Below are 27,487 nucleotides of genomic sequence, written 5' to 3' on the forward strand. Positions count from 1 at the left end.
TCCTTATATGGAAACCATTCCCTACCCCTCATCATTTTTGTTGCCTCTTTTCTGAGCCTTTTCCAATTCACCATGGTACCTCTACCCAGCCCCTTCTCACTCCATTCCCCCTCTCTCGGCCGCTCACTCTTCCCACCCTCACTCACTCATTTTCACCAGGCTGGCTCAGGGGGTTGGAGTGTAGGAGGAGGGTGAGGGCTCCAGCTTGGGGGTGTGGGCTCTGGGGTAGGGCCAGGGATGAGGGGTTTGGGGTGTAGGAGGGTGCTACAGGCTGGGACTGAGGGGTTTGGAGGGTAGAAAGGGAAATCAGGCCTGGGGCCGGTGGTTGGGGCACTGGAGGAGGTGAGGGCTCTGGATGAGGGATTTGGGGTGCAGGAGGGGGCGTTGGGCTGTGGCAGAGGGTTTGGGTGCAGGGTGTGAGTTCTCCGGCTGGGGTGCGGGCTCTATGGTGGGTATGAGGGGATTGGGGTGTAGGAGGGTGCTCTGGGCTGGAGCTGTGGGATTCAGAGTGCGGGAGGAGGATCAGAGCTGGGGAAGGGGGTTGGGGCATGGGAAGGGGTCAGGGGTGCAGGCCTCTGGCAGCTTCTGGAAGCAACAGCATGTCCCCCCTCCGGCTCCTACAGGGAGGAGCAGCCAGGCAGTTCCGTGCGCTGTCCCGTCCGCAGGCACCACCACTGCAGCTCCCACTGGCTGTGGTTCCCAGTCAATGAGAGCTGCAGAGCTGATGCTTGGGACAGGGGCAGTGCGAGTGCATGGAGCCCCCTGGCTGCCCACTCCAGCTCCTAGGTGGAGGGGGACATGTCGCTGCTTCTGGGAGCCACACGGAGCCACGGCAGGCAGGGAGCCTGCCTTAGCCCCGCTGCGCCGCCAACCAGTCTTTTAATGGCCCGGTCACCAGTGCTGACTGGAGCCACCAGGGTCCCTTTTCAACTGGGCATTCTGGTCAAAAACCAGACACCTGGCAACCCTATACTGAAGTTAGGCTTAATGATCTTTAATTACCAGGATCAGCTCTGGAGCCTTTCTAAAAAGAATGTCGTCACATTAGGTATCATCCAGTCATCAGGTACAGTAACTGATTTAAATGATAGGTTACATACCACAGTTAGTAGTTCAGCAATTTCACATTTGAGTTCCTTCAAAACTCTTGGGGTTTTTAGCCATTTATAATCTCTTGAAAGCTAGAAGGTGAAGCTCCTTACCTTAATTTTACTTCCTCCCATCAGACAAATGTAGCAGTTCATAACTACAGGATTGCTAAAAACCATTTTAAAATATATGTACAGCACTTTTTGGCGGTTGGTGATTGTGTGTGGTAAACTGTATTTAACAGGCACTTCTGATTTTCTTTCACCTGCCCTCTGTCCACTAATCCAGTTTCACCAGGATTTAGTCCAAACCCACAGAAGACTTCAAACAACTGCCATTTTTAAAAGAAATCCTGGTATGTTTTCCTTCTTTCATTCCATATGAGTTTCTCCACTCTCCACCTCCCTCATCCCAAAAGCCACATTGCCTGTGACCCAGGACTGAATATTACCTCTCTATGACCAGTGACAGCTTTAAACAAAATATTCTCTAGCCTCTTTCAGTTATAATAATCTTAGGTCAAACATTTTCTGATAGAAATGCAATTAAGTTGATATGCCTTTAAATAACTTTTTACTGTGTTACTATAAAAAGCACATGCATGCTGGAAAGACAAAGAAAACTTTTTTTTTGTTCTTTAAGAATGGAAGATATTACGTCTTTGCAGAATTGGAAGTCCATGGCTGACAGCCCAAATCTGTTTCCATCTTCCAGCATAAGGACAGGATATAAGGTCACTGTCAGCTTTTAATTGAAAACATTTTCAAACCAGACTTCTGACAGGGAACAGGATTTTTATGTCTTCTTGTGCCGCATGACTTCTATCCCAGCTATAACACATGAGCTTCCCTGATGCAACATTAATTCCAGATTTAAAATGAGTACCGGGTATGTGCACTTGGGAAAGTTAAGTAACTGGAAGCAAGGGCAGCTGACATGCAAGCTTCCCTTTTTGCCCCACCAGTATTCTTATCTCAAGCCTACAGGGACCGCCTCAATAAATGCTCCATTTTGGTCTCCAGACACGGCCAAGTTGTGCCAAACCACGTGCGATGGTTGTGAGATTTAGAGTGCTGCCCATGGGAAGCTGCACACACAAAACTCATTTCATTTACAATAAAAGTTTAAGCCATAGTCAGAAACACAAAAGGAGAGAGTGTTTCAACCACTCAGCCACCCCGTTCTCCTTAGAAACATTTACATCCCAGTAAACAGAGGCCAAAGATATCATCTTGCTATACTGTAAGATCAGAACTTACTATACTGTAAGTTAAGTCTGCTGTTCTACAAAATCTTTTGTTTTGAAATTCTCAAACTATCTTCAGGCTTTTTTGGGGGGGACGGGACCACCCCTTTTTCTGCTACAAAACACACACACACACCCTCAACAGCTTACCTTTTTAATTTAGCAAGCATCTAGTCCTCAATCAAGAGCACCATCCATGAAAGTCTGATTTCTAAAACAGCTGTAAGCATTGAAAATTGCAGCATACTGAGCACAAGCAATAGAAAGTGTCACTATTTCTAAATTATGCCCTTCTATGAGATGATCTGCACGTTTATATTATTTTCAGATGTACATTAATAGGCACCTAACAGCTTTAAACTTGGGCCCTCTTGACCCCTCATTTCTCTTTTTTTAAAAAAAAGTGGGCATTCGAACATGTTTCATTCAAGTGTCCCAATTTCTGCTGTTTAGCACCTCAAATATACTGGAGCCTCCAGAGAAAGGGAACTCTGAAATACAGATGACTAAAGTTTGGGTCTAAGTTTGCTTCTTTGCTAATCTGCTACCTGAATGCACAGGATCCATTAGGACTTCTCCCCACTTCATGGAGAAAAGTTAATCCCTAACTTTTGTAATAATTAAATGGCCAAAAAACCTCCCTAAACACAGAATTAAGGGTTCTTACTGATAGCTCGTGCCCTTCCAGAACACTGAGTTCAGCAAAACTCAAACGTCTGAAAACCTGGAAATGCAGAGTTATGGTACACGTAACCACATTAACTCTGCCCCCTGGACCTGGCAATAGCCACCGGGAATTATCTGCATGCACTCCAGCTGCATTCAGGGTGTTAAATGTAGCTGAACTGAATGGTGGAAGCAATAGTTGGGGCAGGTTAATGGAAGTGCATTTGTGATATGAGGAAATCTGGGGATTAGTCTGAGGAGGATTACCAAACTGTGACATGAAGAGATCTGGGCCTGAGGACCCCAATGTGTGGGAATCAAAGAAAAGAGGTGCATGTGTATTTTGAGGTTCCAGACATGATGCAGACAACACAGAATTGTGCAGTCTGGGTCAATAGCAGGGTCCTGGGATCTTCTTGCCATGGATATTGTCATTAGTTAGGTGGGATATTAAACCACAGACTGCTTTAATGATAGCTAGAGAATGATATAGGTTTAAGTGGTATCCTATGTGCAGTTGTGATGGGGCTGTAAAAGAGCGTGAAGTGGCTGTTAAATTTTACAAGTGTGGTATTTTGTCAGGGGGAATAGGCTCAGTGTTTGAGTGTAAATCAGATAGGTAGCATCTGTGTGTTGTACTGAAAAGGAGAGCGAGTATGTGTGGTATAGGGTATTGCTCAAAGAGGGCAGAGTTAAGGTTGGGTGAGCATTTACCATAACTCTCTATTTCCTGGTTTTCAGAAGTCAGAATTTTACAGAAAGTAAATTAAGAAAAAGTAATCTACACTTTGATACTTCAACTGTAAGCAAGTTGCTTTAAAGAACAGTTATTTCATTATCTTGTAATAAGCTTCTTGTACAGTTTATGTGGTACATTTGCTTTAGTAGCTCTTCAACTATTAAAGAATGAATGTCACTGACCATCAGAAGACTTTGTACCCAATAAGAGATGCTGAAGCAGTGTTACATGTCAGGCAATTCTAAGAGAATACTCAAAGTTTACTGCATATTAATAGGGGCATATGACCACCTCTCTTGTTTTCATGCACTCTTTAGTGAAACCAAAACCAAAGATTAGGATAGTGAACAAGGATAAGATACCATTGACAGATTCCTGTATTGGTCTTTTATAAAGCACTTCAGACTAACTTTATTTTTGTTATTGCAGTGTTCTTAGAACACTCCCAACCCTTTTAACATTAAAATCATCACAGTGAATGAGCCATATTTCCCTGAGTATTAGCTTCCACTGGCTAGACACTGGTTTAATTATAAAAACAGCACCACAAATATTATGTCCAGAGGCCCTGAGACATTGCAATTAAAGGCTGCTAATTAAAACAGAAGTCACACTCCACTTACTGTCTAAAGTCATAAAGAGCTAAAAATATTTTTACTATCCTCCAGAAAAAGACAGCTTTGACACCTCCCTAAAGACATCATACCTAAACTCTATTCTACATATAGCATCTCTGAAATTTACTGGAGATTTTCAACCTTCATAGGAGTCCAACCAACTGTTTAAAATAAGTTGAAAATCCCCCACCAGCTGCAAAAGGAGTTGGATCAGACCTTAAAAATGCAATACCACAGTATGAACTAATGTCAAAGATGAAGTATTAATAAATGAAGATATACACTGTACAAATGCACAGAGAATCACCAAAAAACAGGTAACCCTCCCATCTGTAAAGGTTTTTTTAAATATATCCAACACTTACAAATACATCAGTCATTGCCACTTCAATTTTGCTAACCCTTCATTAAAAGAAAGTCAGCCTTTCCTAAATGTCAAACTTTGGCTGGTCCATTGCATGGTTGGTTAAGGCAAGTCTTACTGTTTATTATGCTATCATTATCATCTAAGAAGGTGTTGAAATCAAAGTTAAGATTTATATTTAAACAAAAGTATACATCAACACAAGGTGTCTGTTTTATGAAATGTCATCTGTTGAGCAGGCACAAGTGTCTACTGATAAAAGTGATACAATAAGAAGTTTGTGTGTATGACACGTCTTCGTAATATAATTTAACAACTACATGAGTTTCATTTAAACCGCATTTAAGCATTGACAAAATAATAACTTTCCAAATAAAGTATGAACAGTAATCAGCTTCAGACAGTTGTCATCTCACTGCTAGGTTTGCATTTTTTGTTTTAAATTAGTTGCATACTAGACAATGTTTTCTAATTTCAGCACTTTGTGGTTCCACACAGAAAACAAAACAATACATCTAGAATCCTGCAAATGCTATTACAAATTGATGTTGTGACATTTCCAAGTGTCAATACTATTCAGGATATCCAAGTATCTTTTGTTAAAAAACACAACCAAAACAACAACACGCATGTACAGACTGCCCAACAATCCCTCCAGAAGCATGCAAGTTGTGGGAAATGTATTCACTGCATGGACTCCAAGAGCACATCAGCGTTCAGATGACATCATAGAAGACGGAAACACCTGATTACCAGACAGATTTAGAAGGATGGGGGGAAACTGACACCACTCCATATGAATTACATCCTCAATTCTATGCTGATAGCCTTATTTAAAGCAAGGTAGCTGAGTGACCGCCTGTCTGCTCATTTTAAGAAATTATGCCTTAACATTAAAAAAAAAAATGTTTTCCAAAAAACCTTTTGGGGAGCACATTCTCTTTTTAAATCTCCAAAAAATATTTTGAAATTCCCTGTACGGAGCTTTTTTTACAATGACTTGCTTTCAGTCTTCCCAGTACACAAAGCACGAGGGTTTTGGCACAGAAGAACAAGGAATGACCATATTCAAGTGTAGTTAGATACTGTTTCTCCCCCTCTTACACCTTTAACGTAAGCACTGTCATCTCCGGGAGAGGGGAACAAACCTTTATCCCAAAAGTGCTTGCAGTAATGCTATAAAATGTTTTTTTTTAAAGTGAAGTATCCGTCACAAAACAGCCTAGAACAAACAACCTCACACAGGCCTTTGGTACATAGCACAGAACAAATTAGAGCCCTGGCAAATTTCGCCACGAGTCCTCAGTACAAAGAAGCCTCCGCACAGCACTACCCGTAGGGACCACACCTGCAACCACGGGCAAGGCAGCCCGGCACAGCATTGCTCTGTGCAAGGCAGAGGAGCCCACGGATGGGGCCTCTGCTCCCTTTTGTTTCCTTACCGGCCATCGGAAGGAAGCCCGGCACGGACAGCAGCAGAGACAGCAGCACCGGGAGACCCGTTCGCAGGGCCGGGCGGCGGGCGGTGCACCCAGGCTGACCCGGGCACCAGCACACCAGCGTCACCAAAGCAACCATGAAGCAGGTCATCCCATCCATGGCAAAGCGGAGCCTCAAGTCATCGCTGCCCCGCTGGGCATCCCCCGAAAGCCAGGGCTGGGCTGACCCGGCGGCTCCTCCTCGGCACATCCACCCCGCAGGGCTCACGTGCATGGGGCGGGGGCTGCAGCGCCCCCCGCCCCCCAAGATAACCGGGGCAGCTGCCCGGCGCAGGGGCGGGGAGGGCGAGTCTCACAAGGGGAAGGAGAAGGGGGGAGCACGACAGCCCCGGGCGCAGGCGGCGAGCGCTGGGAGCAGCGGGGCAGCAATCGCCCCGAGAGCAGAGGGGCTCCTCCTGCCGGCCGGAGCTCCCGGTGCCAGCCGCGGCAGGGAGGCTCCCTGGCTCCTGCTGCTGATGGCCCGTCTCGGCTCCTCACGTGGGTCGGGGCGGCGGCGGCTCCTCTGTCCCAGCCGCCGCGGCGGGCCCCAGCTCCTCCCGCAGACGCGCCGAGATCCCGCCGAGGGCCGGCCCGGAGGCGGGGCGGGCAGCGGAGCGGAGCGGGGCGGCCCGGCACCTGCGTGCCCGCGTGCAAGGGAGAAGGCGGAGGAGCGCGCGCGCGTGCCCGCCCGCGCGCGTGCCCGCCCGCCCGCGTTCTGCGCCGGGCCCGGCTCGCGCCCCAGCTCCCCGCGCGCGGGGCACCACGCAGAGGCAGCCAGGGACCTCGCGCACCACCGGCCCGGGCAGCCTGGCGCGCGCAGGGGGCGGGTCAAGGCCCACATTGGGGGGTGTTGCAGGGGCGGGGCCGGAGGAGGAGGCCTCTGACGTCGCCAAGCTTCGTCTCCTGTTGCTGTCGCCTTTGGAATCGTTCGGGCGCCGCGCGGGGAGCGCTGCCCCTTCACAGCGAGGGTCGGTGGGGAGGGAGGGAGGCAGGTGGCCCCCGTGGAGCTCCCACTCGGCTCTAAGGGGTGGGAGGTGAGAAGCAGCTGTCTGGCCCTCCTGGCTGGGCTAGGGTGTTAGGCTGCCACCCTGTCCTCGAAAGAAGAAGTTAACTTCCAGAAACATGAAGGGGGGAGCCGGGCTCTGCCAGAAACGGAGGTTGCTCTGGCTACTACAAAAAACAATGAGTCGTCCGGTGGCACCTTAAAAACTAACAGATTTATTTGGGCATAAGCTTCCATGGGTAAAAACCCACTTCAGCTGCAACTGCTTCTGGCTACGGCGTTACTCGGGGGTGGTTCTGTTGACCTAAAGCCCTGGTGTAGGCAGGGCTAGGTCAGCGGAGGAGTTCTTCCATCAGTCTAGCCCCTGACTCTCAGGAGAGGTGGATCAGCTACTGTGATGGAAGAATAGGGGAGGGATAGCTCAGTGGTTTGAGCATTGCCCTGCTAAACCCAGGGTTATGAGTACAATCCTTGAGGGGGCCATTTAGGGAACTGGGCCAAAAATTAGGGATTGGGCAGTGGATTGGACTAGATGACCTTCTGAGCGCCCTTCCAACCCTGCTATTCTGTGATGTCTTTGAATCGTGATTGGCGAACTAGAGGTTAGAGAGTGGATGGGTGAGGTTCTGTGGCCTGTAGGCGGTCAGATTAGGTGATCATGAAAGTGTCTGTACTAGAGCAGCACACAGCTGCCGTGCCAGTATTATGGCTGCAGTATAGATGTGGCCGTAGTCGTTCCAACAAACAGTGGGATTGACAGGGATGGCGAAGCCTTGTTGGTCCCTTAAATGGTGTCTTGACCGCACCAGAAGGATTCATATTCAGAAAACACAAAATACTTTGTGGTGGAGTTAGTAGTCGCAGTCCCACAACCATGCCTTGTGGGCATCATACTCTTCCCAAAAGTAAGAGCTTAAATCCCTCAACCCAAATGTCAAAAAGCAAGGAATGTTGAGTGAAAGTCATTCTACTGTCCTGTACAGCCATATCTACATCCCATACAGAAGTTTAGAATTGAAATTATAAACATCAAACATGGGGGAAAACCATCATAAGAATGGCCATACTGGGTCAGACCAAAGGTACATCTAGCCCAATATCCTGTTTTCCAACAGTGGCCAATGCCAGGTGCCCCAGAGGGAATGAACAGAACAGGTAATCATCAAGTGATCCATCCCCTGTTGCTCATTCCCAGCTTCTGGCAAACAGAGGCTAGGGACACCATCCCAGCCCATCCTAGCTAATAGCCATTGATGGACCTATCCTCCTTGAATTTATCTAGTTCTTTTTTGAACCCGGTTATAGTCTTGGCCTTCACAACATCCTCGGGCAAGGAGTTCTACAGGTTGACTGCATTGACTATGCATCTTTAAAGGTTACATTTATCTGACAGGACACCCACACAACCTTAACTCTGCTCTTGTAAGGGGAGTTCCTCACGGTTTTCAAGAACACAGTACCTTACCCTCGCTAACAAAATTAAAAAGGCCATTTCACCACAGCTTCTGATAACAGGAGTCCAACAATAATCTCAGTATAGTCACAGAGCAAATACAGCTGTCTAAAAGAGACCATGTTGGAACACTGAGCTGCCTCACTTTATTTCAGCTGCACAACCACAATTAAAACAGGTTAACAACGTATCAGGGGATTTCCTAATGTTATTTTCCAATAGTTGACACTGTATGGGTAGAAGTTTCCCAAGTGGTACTGTTGCAAAGACACTTGAAGCCTGGAAGCTGAGAATTTTGAGTAAACACCCAGAATTCAGTGATAGAGAAATGTTGCTCCCCCAGGAAACCTGCCACACTCATTTATTACGTTGAACATGGTTTGGTGGAAGGGGTGGGGAAATCCTGCTAGAAAATAAAAGAAAGAATTTTGGTCCTCTAATTGTCTTGCTTACTGTACCCAATAGCTAATGTAACGCCAATATTTAAGAAGGGCTCTAGAGGTGATCCTGGCAATTGCAGACCAGTAAGTCGAACGTCAGTACTGGGCAAATTAGTTGAAACAATAGTCAGACACATAGAACATAAATTGTTGCGCAGAAGTCAACATCGTTTCTGTAAAGGAAGATCATGTCTTCCTGATCTATTAGAGTTTTTTGAGGGGGTCAAACAAACATGTGGGCAAGGGGGATCCCGTGGATATAGTGTACTTAGATTTCCAGAAAGCTTTTGACAAGGTCCCTCACCAAAGGCTCTTACGTAAATTAAGTTGTCATGGGATAAGAGGGAAGATCCTTTCATGGATTGAGAACTGGTTAAAAGACAGGGAACAAAGGGTAGGAATAAATGTAAATTTTCACAATGGAGAGGGGTAACTAGTGGTGTTCCTTAAAGGTCAGTCCTAGAGCCAATCCTATTCAAACGATCTGGAGAAAGGGGTAAACAGCGAGGTGGCAAAGTTTGCAGAGGATACTAAACTGCTCAAGATAGTTAAGAGCAAAGCAGACTGTGAAGAACTCTCTGGTAGTTTGATCTCTATTCTCTTCCATATAATAGTTGGTGACTTTGCTAAACATGTATAGAATTATTTTCAGTTTCTCAGTATACATGGATGATAGGGCAACTTGGTGTCCTGTAATAATGTATGAATATTATATGTTCTGTCTGACTTTTGTCAAGGAGGTACTCTATGGATACGAGTTATTAATTCAAGCAGGGGTTGGCTGTATATTGGAAAAAAAGACAGTAGCGTCAGATTGCCCCTCAGGTGTAGGTAAATGGGTGGCTATGCTAGCATTCATTTTGATGTCCTGCTTCTGACCCCCATTGAGCTCGGTGGACAGTTTGTAAACAAAGAAGAACCAGAGAGCTGGAAACCTAAGACAAAGGGCTGGGGGTTAGGGGGAGTCAAGTGACATTCTTGAAGGAGAGGGGTTGTGTGGAGTTGCTGGTAAGAAGTGGTTCTTACAGACACACATCCCGGAGGTCTGGGTTCTGGACTAATGAGGGACCTGTCTAGGGTCTCTGCCAAGGGATGGCATGGCAAGCCTGTAGGTAAGATAAACATGCATACAGGCCTTTAGTGTTTTAAAATCCTCTCTCTTATTCTATGCTTTGTTCCTAGTGCAGAAAAACAATATTTTATTTGGAGAAAGCTACCTGGGTCACAGTACTTACCACTGGTCACAGCTCCTGAAGGGAAGATCCATTCAGATGAGAGCAAGGTACAGTAGCCCAAGTCCTAGTCTAAGAGTAGAAACCTATGAACATCATTTATGACATCATAGAAGAGATTCAAACTCAGAGCCTAGTTCTGATTTGACTTGTAGTAAACAAGTATAACATTAATTTCAGCACAGGTATTCCAGATTTACAATAGTGCGAGATCAAAATTAGGACCACGAGGTTGAAAGCTTAGTAATGGAAGCTGAGGATGAGGGTGGCTTATTGGGAAACTAGTCTGGGGAATATATGGACTTATTTTGTAAAGAGAAAAGGGTTTTTTGGCTAATTCTGCTGGGTCACTTCCATAACATGTCTATTTTCCCCCTGGTTTAGTAACTTGGAATGAAATGACACTTTCTAACGAACTTAGATCCCCTTTGCCCAGAGAAAAGCTGAGTTATTATATTAACCTGCTATTTTGAACAGGGTTTTTCTTTTGTAGCAACAGCAGCTGTTACCACAGCATCTGACTTCCCGATTGGAAGAAGCAGGAGAGACAAGTAGCCCAGAACCCACCTAAGTGTTGCTTCTGGAGTTAGCAAACCAAGATGCTACAGGAACAAAAAGTAATTACTCAATATTGATTGTGGTTGATGTGGGTCTTGCTTTTGCACATACCCCACCCCCAGCATACAACAAATTCTGTAGTGAATAGCTTCATAGGGAGTATCTGGGAGCTTAGGGCTCATAAAAGGATGGTCTCCCAACATACACTTCTCCCTCCCACCAAAATAAATGTTAATGAAGGAACTGGATGGGTGAAAGGATTGGTAATAGCTTAAAGAACTCTCTATCTTCAAGGTCACCAATAAAACTGAATGAAAAAACTTTTCATCAAAATGTCTTTACAACAGAAAATGGTTTTTCAATAAAATGGAAACGGTCATGAACTTTCAGTTTTCAGCAAAAGAAACTTCAGGTTTTCATTGAAAATGTCAAAAAAATGAGAGATTCAATTTTTCAATAAATTTTTTTTCCACTGCGTGGAGGGAATTATAATTTCCCAAACAGCCAGTGCCCAAGTTGAATCCCAGATCTCCCCAGCTCCTCTTACCCAGCATTGCTCTACTTCAGGTACCTTGCTCTCAGGCAGATAACCCTTCCCACTCCAGGCCTAGAATAAGACTTCTACAGCTTCTGGCCCACAGCCCTCTTATCAGGGCCAGCTAGACCCTGACTGAGCTGTCCACACCTGTGGTCAGCTAAAAAATCAGGGTCTCACTGCTTTTCCCAGCCACAGCCCTCTCCAGGACTGCTTTTAGCAGCTGCCCCACTCCAGGCCCCAAAACAGAACATTAGCACTGAGTTCCCATCCCAAACCATCCGTGCTCCCATTGCCCATGGTAACTCGCTTCCCCCTCCCCAGAATCCTTCCATCCTGCTTATCTCTAGGTCTCCTTACAAGCTCTCCCTCACAGGTTCTCCCTGGGTTGTTTCCCCAGTATTCTGGATGGAGAGCCCTACTCCAGGTCTTACATTATCCCCAGTCTCTCTAGACTAGTGGTTCTCAAACTTTTGTACTAGTGACCCTTTTCATATAGCAAGCCTCTGAGTGCAATGAAAGCATGACAAAGTGCATCTATTCTCAGTCCTGCTTGTTTGGGACAACACAAGTAGGCATTTGCAGGATCAGGGCCTAAGCATGTTAATAGTTAACGTAAGTGGATCTAAGAGCTTGAGACTTACCTGTTTTAAAAGTTAGAATGGTGTGCACACAGGCCAGCTCTAAAACTCTCATCCAGTAGGGATCTATATTTTCAACTGCTGTTTCTGAGTTGCCTGGAGTAGTCTGGCTGAGCTACATTTGCAACTGCGAGGTAATAAGGGAGGGGCTGATACAGTCCCTTATTACAGAGATTTTTCAGCTGGGCCATGGGGGAGTCACAAAAGAGAATAAGCCTGTCCCATGTGAATAGTTAAGAAGGCACCAGGTGCAACTTCTGCTGACATTCAAAGTCATAGCTAGAAAGTTTACTGAAATGAGCAGCTGCATTCTCTGAACAAAAAGGCTTTTCTCCTCTGATTCTTTTCAGTGATATTTTACATAACATACAATTAAGGTCAGGTAAAGGACATGTTAATTAATGTCCCTCTCAGTGAAAACTACATTTTAGGCACTAAATTCTATATGGTTATTGTTTCTGAAAAAGTTTCACTTTTAAATTCCATTTGAGTCACCAATTGAGGGTCAGAATTTCTCAAAATAGTATATGGACACGGTTCCATATTTTTCATAAATGTTCTCCATGCAACTAGTGTTTAGAGGTCTCAAAGCTTAGACCAACTCTGCATCCTTTTAAAAACATTCATTGTATTTTATTCACTGGAAATATTTTACTTCATTTTGTGGTGTTACGATTTGCAAAAATTACACTAATAGCCCAATTTTATGTAATTATACTAATGCAAAACATTGTTAAATTGAATCCCCATTACCTACATACTAATTCTCTGGGCTGCCTCACTTTCAGATTATAATCTAAAGTCTGCACATGAGAGAAAATGCTGTTATTGTAACATGAAACCCTTTCCCCAGTTATTTTTCCACCATCTTTCACCACACAAGCTGTTTTTATTGTCTGCAGCCAGAGGCACACTGAAGAAATCCAATTTAGCATCATAGGCCTGCAGTGCATGTATTTTAGATAAGTTTTCTGTTGAATTATTGTGGTAACGACCCAAATCCACTTGCACCATAATTGCATCTATAAATGTCTCTTGTGCTGCATATCTAAGACCAGAGTGTGGCTGGCCCTGCTTGGGTACATAAGGGGAGGGAGGAGAAAAGGCAGAGGGAGCATTTTCCCACTTTTATGCACCTGTGTAGAGGCCAGCCACAGTGGCTATAGCTATGCTCCAGCACAGAACTGGTACAGTCTCAGGCTAACTGCCCGAACTTGGACCCAGGATGTCAGGCAGGCTTGTACTCGGATGGCTAGCCTTAGCCCCTGCCCACGCTGCAGCATACACCCTGCGATTTTTAGCATGCTAAATTAAGCTGAGCTAGCGCAAGTCTGTTTACCGTGCTGGGAATCACACCTCCCAGTTGCAGTGTAGACATACCCAGTGTGGCTTTGGAGTGCAGGCAATGCACAAGGCTAGCACTGTGGTGATGCCAGCAGTATTGCCAATCCCAAGTCTTAAAAAATATTGAGAAGTGCTTAAAAATAATAAATGTGGGCTCTTTTTTATTTAACATCTGGTTCTTGAGCCTTTAGGGTTCATGTTTTCCAGCTTTTCTCCAAGTTCATGAGGGCTAGAAACTTAATTTTTCTTAAATGAAAGCTCAGATTCTCTCAGAGTCACATGATTCTAGGATCTGGGACTTTCAGAAAAAACAGCAAATATCACAAAACTCATGAGAGATGGCAGCACTGTGCTAGTTTCCCCCCAAATAAAGTTAGGAAGCAGTCCTAACCTGGCACATGTGCTGCCTTTTGAAAGGGTAGGGGGACTTCCACTCCAATATGCACTTTCCTGATGCCGTAGGAGGATTCCTGGCTGACTCCCGCCGCAGTACGTTTATGTCTGCACCCCTTCCCCAGTGCATGGCTGGGCTTTAAAGGGACAGTCCAGCCACAATGTGCACAATCCTTTAGTTACAACTGTTTGTCATAGCCTACATACCTATTATTTGACTTCACACGTGTGCCATTTGAATGATGTTTTGGTCTTCTATCTAGCCCATATATGCTACAGGCATCCATGCAGGATTCTTTGCAGTGTCTGACTTTTCACTCTGGGTGGGGCAAGATCCTCCAAGAGCTATAAGAATCCCTCCCTCCTGCCACCTGTACATTACTGAGCTCTTGCTAGCTCATAAAGTGAGAGAAAACCCGGGCACCTGCATGTCAGAGGTAAGTAACAGACAAGTTTACCAAGCTTGACCTCAACCTAGTATTTTTCCCATTAGTTTTATATTTAATGACTGAAAGCCTCCACTCTTCATCTGTATGGTCATGGTGCAAACACAAGTGCACCATGCATACAGGTTGTTAATTCTTGAACCTATACGTTAAACTAATGCAGGAGTCATCATGCAGAATTAGAGATGACCCTGAACCAGAATCCTGGATCTGTACACTCAAACACTGTCTGGGGGCAAAATGGGAATTATAATCCAAACCTGGATTCAAGTTTTAGAATAGGGATAATGGGCACACTAGAACCCAAGGCATGAACAAGCCCAAACTTTGCAGAAGGAGGGAGTTGAAATCCAGATCTAAATTTTTCAGATTCAGCCCATCTCTAATCAGAATGCTGTTCCAAACCAATCACTTGTCTAGGAGTCAGTCTCCCAAACACATCCTGTGATGAATTCTTCTGCATCTGGGATTTCAGATGCCCAAGGACGTGAGCCAGGTCCTGTTGAAGTTAATGGGAATCTTTCTGTTGACTTCTGTCTGAGCCTGATAAAGTACTTAACCTATTGTGGAGTTTCAGTTAAGAACTGTACATATCTCATGATCTGTACAAACAATGGGACTGTTCGTTTTATTATGCTGAAAGGAATGTATTATCTATCTCTGAAGAAGACCTCAGAAGAACTAAAATTAACCCCTAGAGCTGGTAAGAAAATGAGGGTTTTTTCTGTAGAAAATTTCAATTTTGGGGGTAAAAATTTGAGTACCAAAATAGTTTGGCCAAAAATTGAAATAGTTTGTTTCAGAAATGCTGCCAAGGTTCCTCACAGGAGTTGTAGTTTGGGTCCTCATGTATAGGCTGAGCTTCTTAGTCAGACCATATGTCCTATGATGCACCATGGTCTCCCCTCTTGGAGAGGAGAGACAGTGTGGCATGGGAGTCCCTTGCCAAGGCACATCATGGAGTCTGGCTGGGCAGCCCAGAAATGAGAATGAGGATGTGAGACACCTGAACTACAACTCCTATGAGGCACCTCAGAAGTATTTCTGACTCTAAATATTTCAGTTTGAGGCCAAAATATTTCAGTACTGGAATTTTTGCTAAAAAAAGAAATGTTCTGTGGAAAAAAAGAGAGCTCACTTCTGTGTGTTTGCTTTACGTTTCACCTTCAACATGGTAATAATATATCTGATTCATGTTTGCTCTACATCATCAGCAACTGGTGACTTTGAAGGCTGACTTTAGCCAACAAGGTAGAATTCTTCTATCTCAGTTTGTCGAGTGTGCTCCTATTATGGTTCTCTCTTACACCATTGGAGATCCCGCTAAATTTTCTTCTCTTTACTACCCTCCTTTATCCATAGGACCTTATACTACTGCCACAAACCTCTCTTTCTGAGGACCAGAAACAAACTTTTACATACTTCCCTTTAGTCATTCAGGGGATCACTTGTGGTGCTGGTTGTCATAAAACTGCTCGGAGACTCTGACTGATTGTGACACCAGCCCCAGCAATTATTTAACACCAAGATCAGACAGAAATAAACAGACTGGCTGTCCTGATGCAGCAGCACCTCTTTCTCACATTACAGTCTGGGAGTTCTGTTAAACTGAATCTCTGGTTTCCACTGTATTAATAGGACTGCAAAGCATCTTGTTTTGGGATCCCTTTCAGGCCACCTGACTAACTTACTACACAACAAAAAGCAGTAAGCTCTAATCAAATGCCATTTACTTAATCTATTTCCACACAAAGTTATAGTGAAGTTTAAATGATTGTTAGTCCCAATTCTTATCTCACCTTTGCCAAGTTCATGTTATGTGTGTGTGCACACACATCATGCACATGTATCCACAAATACTTCAGTATTTTATTTTTAGAATAGAAATCGATACCAACAGCTTCTTAAGACTAGCCCTGTGACAACAAACCAGAATTCTCAACCTAGCAGTCCTTCAGTAACAAATCAGGGTACATGGTGGGAAAAAAACAAAGGAAAGAAAAACTTTAGAATGTAAGCAGATTTCAGTTTCATGCTTCCAAGGAATTATATAAACACTAAACAGTGAATTAAAAATGAAGAAAAACACATTCTTAATGCCCTTAAAAATCATAGACAATATATCACATTTAATTATGTGCATTTGAAAGAGCTACAACCTATGCTTTGTCACTAGAAATTTTTTTTACAATATGAAAAATTATATATATGATCATGATACTGCATTTAAATCCACTAGAGAGAACCCCTGGGCTCATACATGCAGATAAATTGCATTCATTAAACTTTGAATTCTTCAGCTACCCTCGGCTCACTAATCCATGTATCCAAACCCCTGAACAGCTTCAGAGAGCCTCAGGTTTTTTTAAACAATCTGCAAGAAAAATGTTCCTTCTGGGGAGAAAAGATGGCCCAGAGGTTAGAGCATTAGCTTGAGATGTGAGAGATCTGGGTCCAGTCCCCTATTCTGCAACAGACTTCCTGTATAACCTTGTGCAAGACCTTCAGCTGGTGCTCAGTTCCCATTGCCACAATAATACTACTTTCCTACCTTACAAGGGTAAAGACTGTGAATCACTCAGATAATATAGTAATGGAGACTGTTATAAGTATCTTAGATAGACTGATTATGGCCTGGCATAGTGGGGGGAAAGGGGCATGGCTATAGAAAAGGGGGTGTCATTGGTGAATCATTTATGTTACATCTAATATTGCATTTTCAGCCCCCTGTAGCCATTAAATCAGTGGTTCTCAAACTTTTGTACTGGTGACCGCTTTCACATAGCAAGCCTCTGAGTGCGACCCCCCTTATAAATTAAAACCACATTTTTATATATTTAACACCATTATAAATGCTGGAGGCAAAGTGGGGTTTGGGGTGGAGGCTGACAATTTGTGACCCCCCATGTAATAACCTCACAACCACCTGAGGGGTCCGACCCCCAGTTTGAGAACCGCTGCATTAAATGCTGCCCTAACACTGAACAGGGGAAACAGTATGCAAAAAGCAGTCCTAGGATTGGGGCAACATAAATGAAAATTTTAAGATACCTTTGCACGTCAGTCTCTGACTTGTGCTCTGTGCATTTTGGCTGTACCTGAGGATTTGGCCCATAATCTTTTAACATCATAGATTGTAAGGTCAGAAGGGATTGTTATGATCATCTAGTCTGACTTCTTGCATAACACTGGCCATAGAACCTCACCCAGTGATTCTTGATTCAAGCCCAATAATTTGTGTTTGAGTTAGAGCCATGGCTATCAACCTTTTCCATACAGCAAGCCCCTTTTCCAAATAGCAGCCCCATGTCAGAACACACGAACTCCCCTCTTATAGATTAATGAGACCCTCATATTGAGCCAAAAAAGCAAAGGATCGTTGTTAAGACACCCTGAGCCTGTTCATAAACTCCTTGTTGAGAAAATGTAAATTAGAGCATATCTCTTAGATACATCAAAGCTTGATTTCCTGCCGCAAGTGTCTGAGTGTTTTTAAGAGTTCTCGTCAACTTTAGTTCTCTTGTAAAAGAAGATGCACTCTTTGGATAGAGCTCGGTACAATAGCTTTCTAAGTACTCTCTCACCAGTGCTGTTGCTCTTGATTTATTTTCTGGAATGGTCAGTTAGCATGTTTCCTTTAGTCCAAGTCTTAAACCCACTAGAGCGCATAGGTCCATTGCAATAGTGTACCTTAGTAAGAACGTACAGCTGAAGAGTAAAAGCATGAATGAAAAAGAGGAGACGAAAATGCAGAGAAGAAAAAAATAAGTCGAGAGGGAGAAGGCAAAAATAGGATGAGAGAGAGAATATGTGAGATGGGGGCTTGTGTGCTGAGGGGATGCAAGCGACCTCTCACTTACTTCGATATAAATCAACAGTAACTCTATTAAAGTCAACGGAGTTATTGGTGTAAAATGGTTATATGAGAGAGGAAAATGAGTCCCAGGATCATACGGTGGGGGGAGGTGAAGAAGGGCCAACCACCAACCAAAACTATTACAGATACATGTTTCAGAGTAGCAGCCGTGTTAAGTCTGTATCCGCAAAAAGAACAGGAGGACTTGTGACACCTTAGAGACTAACAAATTTATTAGAGCATAAGCTTTCGTGGGCTACAGCTCACTTCATCAGATGCATAGAATGGAACATATAGTAAGAAGATATATATATATCTATATATACAGAGAAGGTGGAAGTTGCCTTACAAACTGTAAGAGGCTAATTAATTAAGATGAGCTATTATCAGCAGGAGAAAAAAACTTTTGTAGTGATAATCAAGATGGCCCATTTAGACAGTTGACAAGAAGATGTGAGGATACTTAACATGGGGAAATAGATTCAATATGTGTAATGACCCAATCCATCAACTTCCACCTTCTCTGTATATATGTGTATATATATACATATATATCTTCTTACTATATGTTCCATTCTATGCATCCGATAAGTGGGCTGTAGCCCATGAAAACTTATGCTCAAATAAATTTGTTAGTCTCTAAGGTGCCACAAGTACTCCTCGTTCTTTTTACAGATGTTAGTAACAGGCTGGCTTAGGGTACTTATCCCCTTCTATATGCAACACAACAACAAGATAATTTAAAAGAAAAGAGGGTTTAATTTTCAAACAATATAAATAACATCAGATGAACAGAGAAATCCTTGGTGCAGAGGCAGATAACTAAAGCATTCTTCTGGACACAGCTATCCTGGGGAGAGAAATAAGGTGGAGGATAATTAATGGTGCAAACCCTGTTTCCCAGTTATGGAGTACTACCTCAGATCCAGTTCCTTCTTCATCTCCTGACCAGTGACTGACCTCCCCAGACTCACCGTAGAACTCTCTGGGTTTTTTGGTTGAGAGAGTGACGCCGTCCACTTTGAGCTTTGTTTGGAAAATCTGACCATTTCACCTGTTAGCTCTTAGTCTCTCTCTCTTTACTGTGTCACACCTAAGTGTAGTCCTGCAGGCTTTAGGTATCCTTAGATCCTCACTACTCCTATTGAGGTCATTTAGCTGAGGGTTTGCAATGGTCCAGGTGCGTATAATCAGAAGTAATGCAATGAGACTATGTGTGGAGAATGAGGGAGATATCTGTGTTCTTTTTAATAACATATGTACCTCAATTTACCTGTTCAAGTCATCCTGCCTGACCGCATGGAATTAAATCACATAGGGGGAAACAAAACCACAACAGAGATAAGGTACCATCAGGAAGAACACCAAGGATTCTTAAGGAAACAACGGGGCAGCTATTAATTGGGGAATGTCCACCTACCTGGCTTGTATCAGGCCAACAGGTTAATTTTTCCCAGACCTGAGCCTAGGAACAAAAGCGGCATTAACCTGTTAAAGACCCCAGCTTCAAGAGGAAGAGGATGAGTGGGCAGCGGTGGCTGGAGATGACTCTCTGCCAGGGCTACACTGAGAGAATGCAGCAGGGTCTGTCCATCTGTCCCAGGCCAGAGTAGGGATGACTGGGCTGAGTGGAACGTACCCAAAACTTGCAAGGTAAAAATAAAGCTTAGGTAAGCCCTAGGTGTGTAGGCCTTTTGTTGTTTTATCCCTTTGCTCTGTGTGCTGTGTACGTTTAGGTGAATAAATAATGGTTTGTTTTGAAGAAGCTGTTTTGAGTCACTTTAATCAGCCACTGTCTCAGGCTTCCAAATGAAAAGGGCTTACAGGTGTCAAACACAGTTGGGCCTGTCAGGTTAACACAGTTGGTAAACAGTGGGGCTGTACAGAGACCCATCCTAAGAGTGGTAGGACCACATGATTCCACCCAGAGAGTGGTGAAGATAGTGAAACCTGTCACCAGAGGGGTGCACTCAAGAGGAACTAAAAGGGGTCTAATTTGAAGATAATCCTGTACATGTGAAACTGGGCAAAGGAAAACTTAGTTTGGATACCAAGAAAGAATTCCTAGTAGTGAGATCTATAGGACTTTTGAATTGTCTCCCATTTTGTGATGGACTACATAGCCCTGCAGAATACACTCTAGGAAGAAATCCTTCTTTGGCAGGGATGTGAACAAGATGGCCTACCAGCTCACGAGAGCTTATGCTCTAATAAATGTGTTAGTCTCTGAGGTGCCACAAGTTCTCCTTTTCTTTTTGCGAATACAGACTACGGCTGCTACTCTGAAATCCATCACTAATATCTATGATTACCAGCATCAAAAGTGCTACATAAATGTGAGAGCTGATTACTTTCTGTAGAAGAAAAGCAACCCCCCAGAAAAGATCAGGTAAACCTGAAAGTGATACTGACACTTGACCCCTGTATTTCTTCATTCATCTGGTTGCTCAGAGTGGTTGCCTGGCAACTGCTACACTGCTTCTGCCCATGCGCACAAAGCTTATTGTAAGGAACTGCATTTTGGTTTGCAGTGGCAGAGTAATCCCACTCAGTGCAGAAATGATGCAGTCTTTACTTACAGCAGGTGTAAGCATATTAATCCAGCAAACAACACTGGAAGACAGAATCAAAAGAGCCATATATTCAATGCTTTGCCCGGGGCTTTCATTACAGTCCCACCCCACTCCTATTCATAGCATGGAATTGATGTCAATGGCTGTTGCGCAGCAAAACCCCTGTCACACACTATTCTGAAAATGTCACAGTTATAGAGAGACAGATGCTCTTTCGTCTGTGGGACCTGAGGACAAAAAGTGGTTTTATCCTGCAGTTGCTACTAAGTTTTTGTAGCTCATATGCTAATTATTCCTCGTTCTGAGGCCCCATTGAAATAGGACTATGAATAAATCCCAGTGATCTGAAATTCATTTATGTCCCCCAAATAAAAACCAAATTTCACTTAGCCAAAATTCTGATTCTCTGAAGATTTTGGATACCCCTCCAAGTCATTCAGTTACTCAGAGTTCACCTGCTCTTGACACTGAATCCCCTATTTTCAGGGGGGGTGTTTATATATAACATTTTAACTAAGCCTTTTTCTTTTTAGAATAACTCATTTGTATTGGCCTTCAGCCAGAGAGCTACAAGGAGCTATGTAAAGCAACACGGAGACAATGCATTTCACAGCAGGGCCATGGTGAGGTAGTGAAATTGGGGCATCAGCAAGCTTATATACAGGGAATGCTGCAGCCGCCGAGAAATAGCTAACAATAGAGTAATGGTGACTGTGCCTGTATTTAAAGTTTAAACCGAAATTAGCTTTATGACAGCATAAGTAAAATAATCCTGTAAATGGCTGAAATCTCATTAGCTATGGGATCTCAACAGTAAATAAGGAGCTGGGGAGAAATGTGGAGCCCATTGTAAAGGGGTTCTGTCAGATCAGTGCAAGGGTGACGTTGTAAAGAACCCAGGATTTTACAAATAGTGTTTAATATAATGTGTGTGTACACTGGGCAAAACGAAGATTGGCTTTACTCAAATCCCAAATTCCTAGTGGGAATACTAGAGTAGTATATAGGTTTACAATAAACTTTTTGCCAACAAAAGAAGTGGTATTCTGGATGAATAGCTTTTTTTTTTTTTAAGTCTGGTTCAGCTTGTAGCTGGGTTTAGGCTGGAGTTCAGTCAGTTTGTTGCTTATTCAGTGGTGTATGGATGACTACAGCCTGGAATTGTGTCTTCAGTCTCAAATGTGATATGTCACAGAAGCTGAGCTGTGGCCACATTTAAGGCAACACACATTTATTATAGGTGGATTTTATTTAAAATAGCTGGAGAATAATACAGCCTGTGCACTGTGTAGTGCTACATTTATTTATATGTGTGACAGATCAAGACTGAAAAGGAATATTTGAGAGATTCTTGACAGCCAATAGGAGCTAATGTAATACTAAGATCCCAGGTGCAATGTTCACCGCGGGAGTGGTGATCTGAGAGAGTTTGGTAAGAAGTATGTTATATAATGTGGATGAGAAATGCTTAGATTCTGGCCATTGCTGCAAGGACTTTTCCAAGTGGTATGATCCCAAGAAAAGTATGTCAATTGCTTATAGGAAATAGCAAAGCTCTAGTCTGGAGAAACATCTCGAAGTCTCTGATGAAGAAACTTATTTCAGTTGAGCCTAACATGTCAGTATGTCATTTATCTTTTGCATACTCCAGTCCAGCTACACACACACTGTCATCAGATGAGGATCTTCTTGCTCCAAGGAGAATTCTGGGTTGTTCTGAAGCAATGAGCAGTAAGTGTACTGCCAAGGATGTGCTGGGAAATTTAGTAGCCTTTATAATACAATAGTATCCAACAACCTTGCATGTGGTTGCAATATCGGTTACAGTGGTTGGATGTAGAATAAATTCTCACATTAGATCCCAAACAATTCAATGGTTATTTTGGTGTCATAACAATCTTGTCTCTCTCAGAAAGGGCCTTGCTGAACTTTAGAACAGAAAGTCCTTCTAGGGGCACAGAAGCCTCCAGGTCACCACCAGCTTGTGGTCTTTCTCCGTTTTCGACAGCATGGATATGAAATTGTTGTGTACAGAGGTTGGGGCATATGTCAAACAGGAAGTCAGACACTATATTAAAATCCCCACACAACTTTAAAAAATCATGCTCTGTCAAGTGGGGATATTTCTCAGGCCAAAACTGCATATCTCATTCAGCAAAACTTATATCCGAGTTATAGACTCATAGAGTTTAAGCACAGAAAGGATTATTAGATTATCTAGACTGACCTCTTGTATACAACAAGTCCTTAAATTTCACCCATTTGCGCCCATATTGACCCAATAACTTGTATTTCTCTAAAGCTTCTCTTCCTGAAAGGCACCCGTTCTTGATTTGAAAAGTTCAAGAGATGAAGAATCCACCACTTCCCTTGGTAGTTTTTCCAATGGTTAGTCACCCTTATTGTTAAAAATTTTTGCCTAATTTCTCATTTGAATTTGTCTGGCTTCAGCTTCCGGCCATTTGGTGCTCCTTATGGCTTTCTCTGCTAGATCAAAGAGCCCTTTAGCACTTGGTGTTTTTCCCCATGAAAATACTTGCACTGTAATCATGTCACCTTTCAGTCTTCTTTTTGATAAACTAAACAGATGGAGCTCTTAAAGTTTCTCACTGAGGCATTTTCTTCAGCCTTTGCATGATTTATGTGGCTATTGTCAACACCCGCTCCAATTTTTCAACATCCTTTTTAAACTGTGGGCATCAGAACTGGATGCAGTATTCCAGTATCAGTCTCACGAATGCCATAAACAGAGGTAAATGTACTCACTGCTATCCTGTTTCTACATCAAAAATTGCATTAGCCCTTTAAGGCAGAGCATTGCAGTGGGTGCTCATCTTCAGTTGCTTGTCCACTAAGACCCCGAAATCCTTTTCAGAGTGACTGCTTTCCAGGATACAGTCCCCCATTCTGTAGGCATGGCCTGCCTTGTTCCTAGAGGTATAACTCTGCATTTGGCTGTATTAAAAAGCATTTTGTTTGAATGGGCCCACCTTACCAAGTGATTGAGATCATTGTGTATGACTGCCCAGCCTTCATAATTATTTAGCCACTCTGCCAATCTTTCTGTCCGTCCATCCACAAAGTTTATCTACCATGATTTTTATATTTACTTCCAGATCATTGATGAAAATGTCGAGCAGCGTCAGGGCTAGTACCGATCTTTGCAGAACCTCACTGGAAACACCCTTATACAAATGATGATTCCCCACGGACAACTACTTTTTGAGAACTGTCAGCCAGTTCTTTATCCATTTAACATGTGCCCTTTTGATATTGTATAATGCTAATTTTTTTAATCCAAATGCTGTGCAGTACTAAGTCAAACACCTTACAAAAGCCTAAGTTTGCACAGTTACCTTTATCAACCAGACTTGTCATCTCACTAAAGAATGAAATCCGGCTTGTTTGACGAGGCCTATGTTGACTGTCATTTAAATTATATTCCTATCTTTAATTATTTATCAATTGAATCTTGTATCAGCTTTTCCATTATTTCGAGCTGGACTGATGTCAGGCTAACTAGCTTATAGGTCCTCATGCTATCCCACTTGCCCTGTCTAAATATTGGCACAACATTAGCACTCCTCCAGTATTCTGGAATTTCCCCAGTATTCCAAGATGTATTAAAAATGAACATTAGAGGACCATAAATCTCCTCCGTCAGCTCTTTTAGGATCTTTGGGTGCAAGTACATGCACAGTCTCTGAGAAGAGCACATAATGGACATCCAGGTCAGTTACTGATGTCTCCACTAGGACGGATAGGTTTTGTGCACTATGGGCCTGATCCAAAGTGCACTGGAGTCAATGGGAATCTTTCCACTGACTTCAATGGGCTTCAGAGCAGACCCTAAGATTGCACTTCTCAGGAGGTGTAAAGAAGTGCACATTCAGTCTCTTGGTAATTTGGGGTACTCAGTGTGATCAAACTGTCTCCCCTATAGGAGAGTTGTATCAGGAAGTCCTTTTGTTCAGATGGGTTACATTTTCTTTTACATTTAATAGAACCTCTTGACATTGCATGTGTAGAATTTCACAGTGACTGGTGGTGCTGCTCAGCAGCATGCTGGAGACTATTTATGCAGTAGTGCCCAGGGAATTAAAAGAGATTCTCCTTCGGGTCATGAAAGAAACCAGTGTTAATTCACCAGGAAAACAAGCAAATCAAAACTGTGATGTTTTAGTGCTAGGGTGTCCACCACAGATGGTAGCCTACTGTATGAGTCTGTGCAGTGAGCATACACCAGGCCACAGTGAGTAGAGAGAAACACAAGTTGCACTGTGTTACAGCACGGCTAGTTTAAAATGCTCTCTGTTGTATTCAACAACGTACTTCAAGTGCCCTTTGCTGAGGAGTCCTATTTATAAAAGGAGACAGAGGCTGCAATAAGCTAAAGAGAAGGAAACAACTGTTTCACAGTAGAGAAAGTAAATATAGGCTAGCAAATTGTGTAGCTCAAGTAACACAGAGGTCATCACAGACCAATTAAGCCCATTACTATCCTTGCTCAGATATAAGCTGGAAGACTATGATGGTGGAAAAAAGAAAGAAAGATCAAGAAAAGAGGAGGAGGAGGTGGAAGAAGGGAAATCATGGAAAGCAGAGCTAATATGGGTGTTGCCAAATGGAAGAATATGACCCTGCCTGGATCTTATTAGACTGCAAGAAAAGACATGCCCAACTAAAGAGTTAGTTTTTAAACCCTTCAGCTAGAACCTTGCCAGGAGAGCAAGGTCATAAAAGACAACACTGATGACAGGAAAGTGCCTTCAGAGCTTGCATTAACTATAAGTAGTAACACAGCATTATGAAAAGGCTCAAGCATCATGAAGTTATGTAAACCAGAAGTGGGAAAGCACAGAGTTAGTTAGCAGTTACTCTAGTCCTGCAGCAGCTCCTGATTAGATCGTCCACTCTCAAGACTCTGGGCATATTTCATCACTTCTGAGTCTTTAAAAGTGAAGGCCTTGCTGCCTTTGAAAACTTTGAGGATGACAGAGTGGAGAGTCAAAATGGAGGTCTTTTTTTCTTCCTTTCGGGGTGTAATCTGTGTGCTGCCTTGAAAAGTCTTGAAAGAAAAACAGTTTCTCTCCCCCGATAGGTGATAGTCTTCAGATTTAGGCCACAGCCAAGATGCTCTGGAAGTCGATGGATTTATGAAACCTATTGATTATAGGTTTAGGTCCAGAGCCATTGCCAGTGCTGGTACTAGGGGCCTTGTGAGCCTTCTTGATTTTTCCCTTTCTTGAGTTCAAGGTTGAATATTTGGGGAATCCAGGTAGAAGAAAATGCCAGAGGACCACAACTTCAGGAAACCCAACCAGTCTGAGTCTACATCTATGCTTGGAGCTGGAAGTGTGAGTCCCATCTCGCATAGACATACTCGGACTAGCTTTCATCAACCCAGCACCCTAAAAACAGTAGTGTAGACCAGTTCGCATAGCATGGGCAGCGGCGAGCAGCGGCACAGGCTAGCTGCCTCAGATATGTATGGAGGGGACCCCAGAAGGTTTGTACTTGGGGTGGCTAGCCTGTGCTGCCCCTTGCTGCTGCCTATGCTGCACTTCTATTTTTAGCGCGCTAGTTGAGTGAGAGCTAGCGCAGGTATGTCTACTTGAGCTGGGAGTCACACCCCCAGCTCCACCCGTAGCCCATCGCCTGAGCTTCAGACTTCTGCTTCCTGCACCCTCTTCCCTGCTCTCTCTCTAAAAAGGGCACCTTATGTTAGGAGGCTGCGGAAGCAACTGAGCTGCAGCATGTGCAGTTTCAGTGGACGCAAACAGCTCCGCAGCTCTGATCTCACTGTGAAACTCGTTCACGTGGGAGATGAGTCGATCTAATGAAGATGATCACAGGAAGAACTTAACTGCACAGAATTTGGCATGTCAGGCTAATTGTGGTCTGATTGGAAATAATGTCATGAATCACTTCAGGTGTCAGGTCTCCTGAGCTGCAGCAGTGCACCATCCAGGCCTCCTCTGGCTCAGGACTAACTTTGCTGGTGCACTCTGAGTCTTGACATCCTATTTGAGTGTAATTTTCTTTTTAGCACTCAGAAATTATTCCTTTGTTCTCAGTGGGAGAAGAAATTGGTAGGATAGAACTTGCTAGGGTTAGGAATTAGGCAGGAAGTCTCTGACAGCTCTCAAAAAACCAAAACCCAGTACCAACCATAATACTAACTCATTCCTCTTAACATAGCTCATTGGGGACAGATTGTTGATTTCTTTAGGTATAAATTAGCAAGGACAGGAATCCTCTCTCTCTCTCTCACACACACACACACCCCACTGAAAAAAGCTTTCCAAAGTTTTGGACCACATATGTTCTTTTTTTAAAGGTTCTTTTGTTGGGATTGTTGCCGAGAGATAACTGAACATCCTTCCAGCCTTAACTATTCTTTAACTATTTTTTTCCTTGGAAATATTTGTAAAAACCCTTCTTATTTCCCTTCAAACATTTTGGATGGTAAAAAGAAAAGGAGTACTTGTGGCACCTTACTTTTGGCTCAGATCCTTAACTGACTGTTGAGTAATTCTAGTTAGGTTTCGTTCTCTCTTCTAGTACCTAATATTTCTTCACCTCAAATCTTTCAATGCTCCCATGCAGTTGGCCATCTTTTTATGGTCCCAGAATTCTTCTTTGTCTTTCTGAGCAATTAGGCTGAAGTGCTTTAGTTATGGTGTCTCAACAGATTCTCCAGCTTTCTTCCACACTGATGAGCTTTTAATACTTCGCCTACTACCCTACTGAAGCTCACTGGCCTCTGCACTTAGATTGTAAGCTCTCTGGGGCAGAGGCTGTCTTTTTATTT

At 43.4% G+C, this 27,487-nt stretch overlaps 1 protein-coding gene across 7 annotated transcripts in view; it reads right to left on the reverse strand.

Annotated features, from left to right (window-relative positions):
* KIAA1549 (KIAA1549 ortholog) overlaps positions 1-6,851 on the reverse strand; it is a 221,147-nt gene extending 214,296 nt beyond the window's left edge. For 3 of the 7 annotated variants that reach the window (XM_073322875.2, XM_073322886.2, XM_073322866.2), the window contains exon 1: positions 6,164-6,848. In XM_073322875.2, the coding sequence (XP_073178976.2) occupies positions 6,164-6,434 (271 nt within the window). In that variant the 5' untranslated portion in view covers positions 6,435-6,848. Of the gene's footprint in view, positions 1-6,163 lie in introns of all 7 variants that reach the window. The other 4 variants (XR_012156097.2, XM_073322924.2, XR_013634976.1 and 1 more) reach the window with 2 other exon arrangements.
* Between the last annotated feature and the right edge of the window lie 20,636 nt (positions 6,852-27,487).

Source organism: Lepidochelys kempii, chromosome 1 (genome assembly GCF_965140285.1).
Source record: "Lepidochelys kempii isolate rLepKem1 chromosome 1, rLepKem1.hap1, whole genome shotgun sequence".
Classification (NCBI taxonomy): Eukaryota; Metazoa; Chordata; order Testudines; family Cheloniidae; genus Lepidochelys; species Lepidochelys kempii.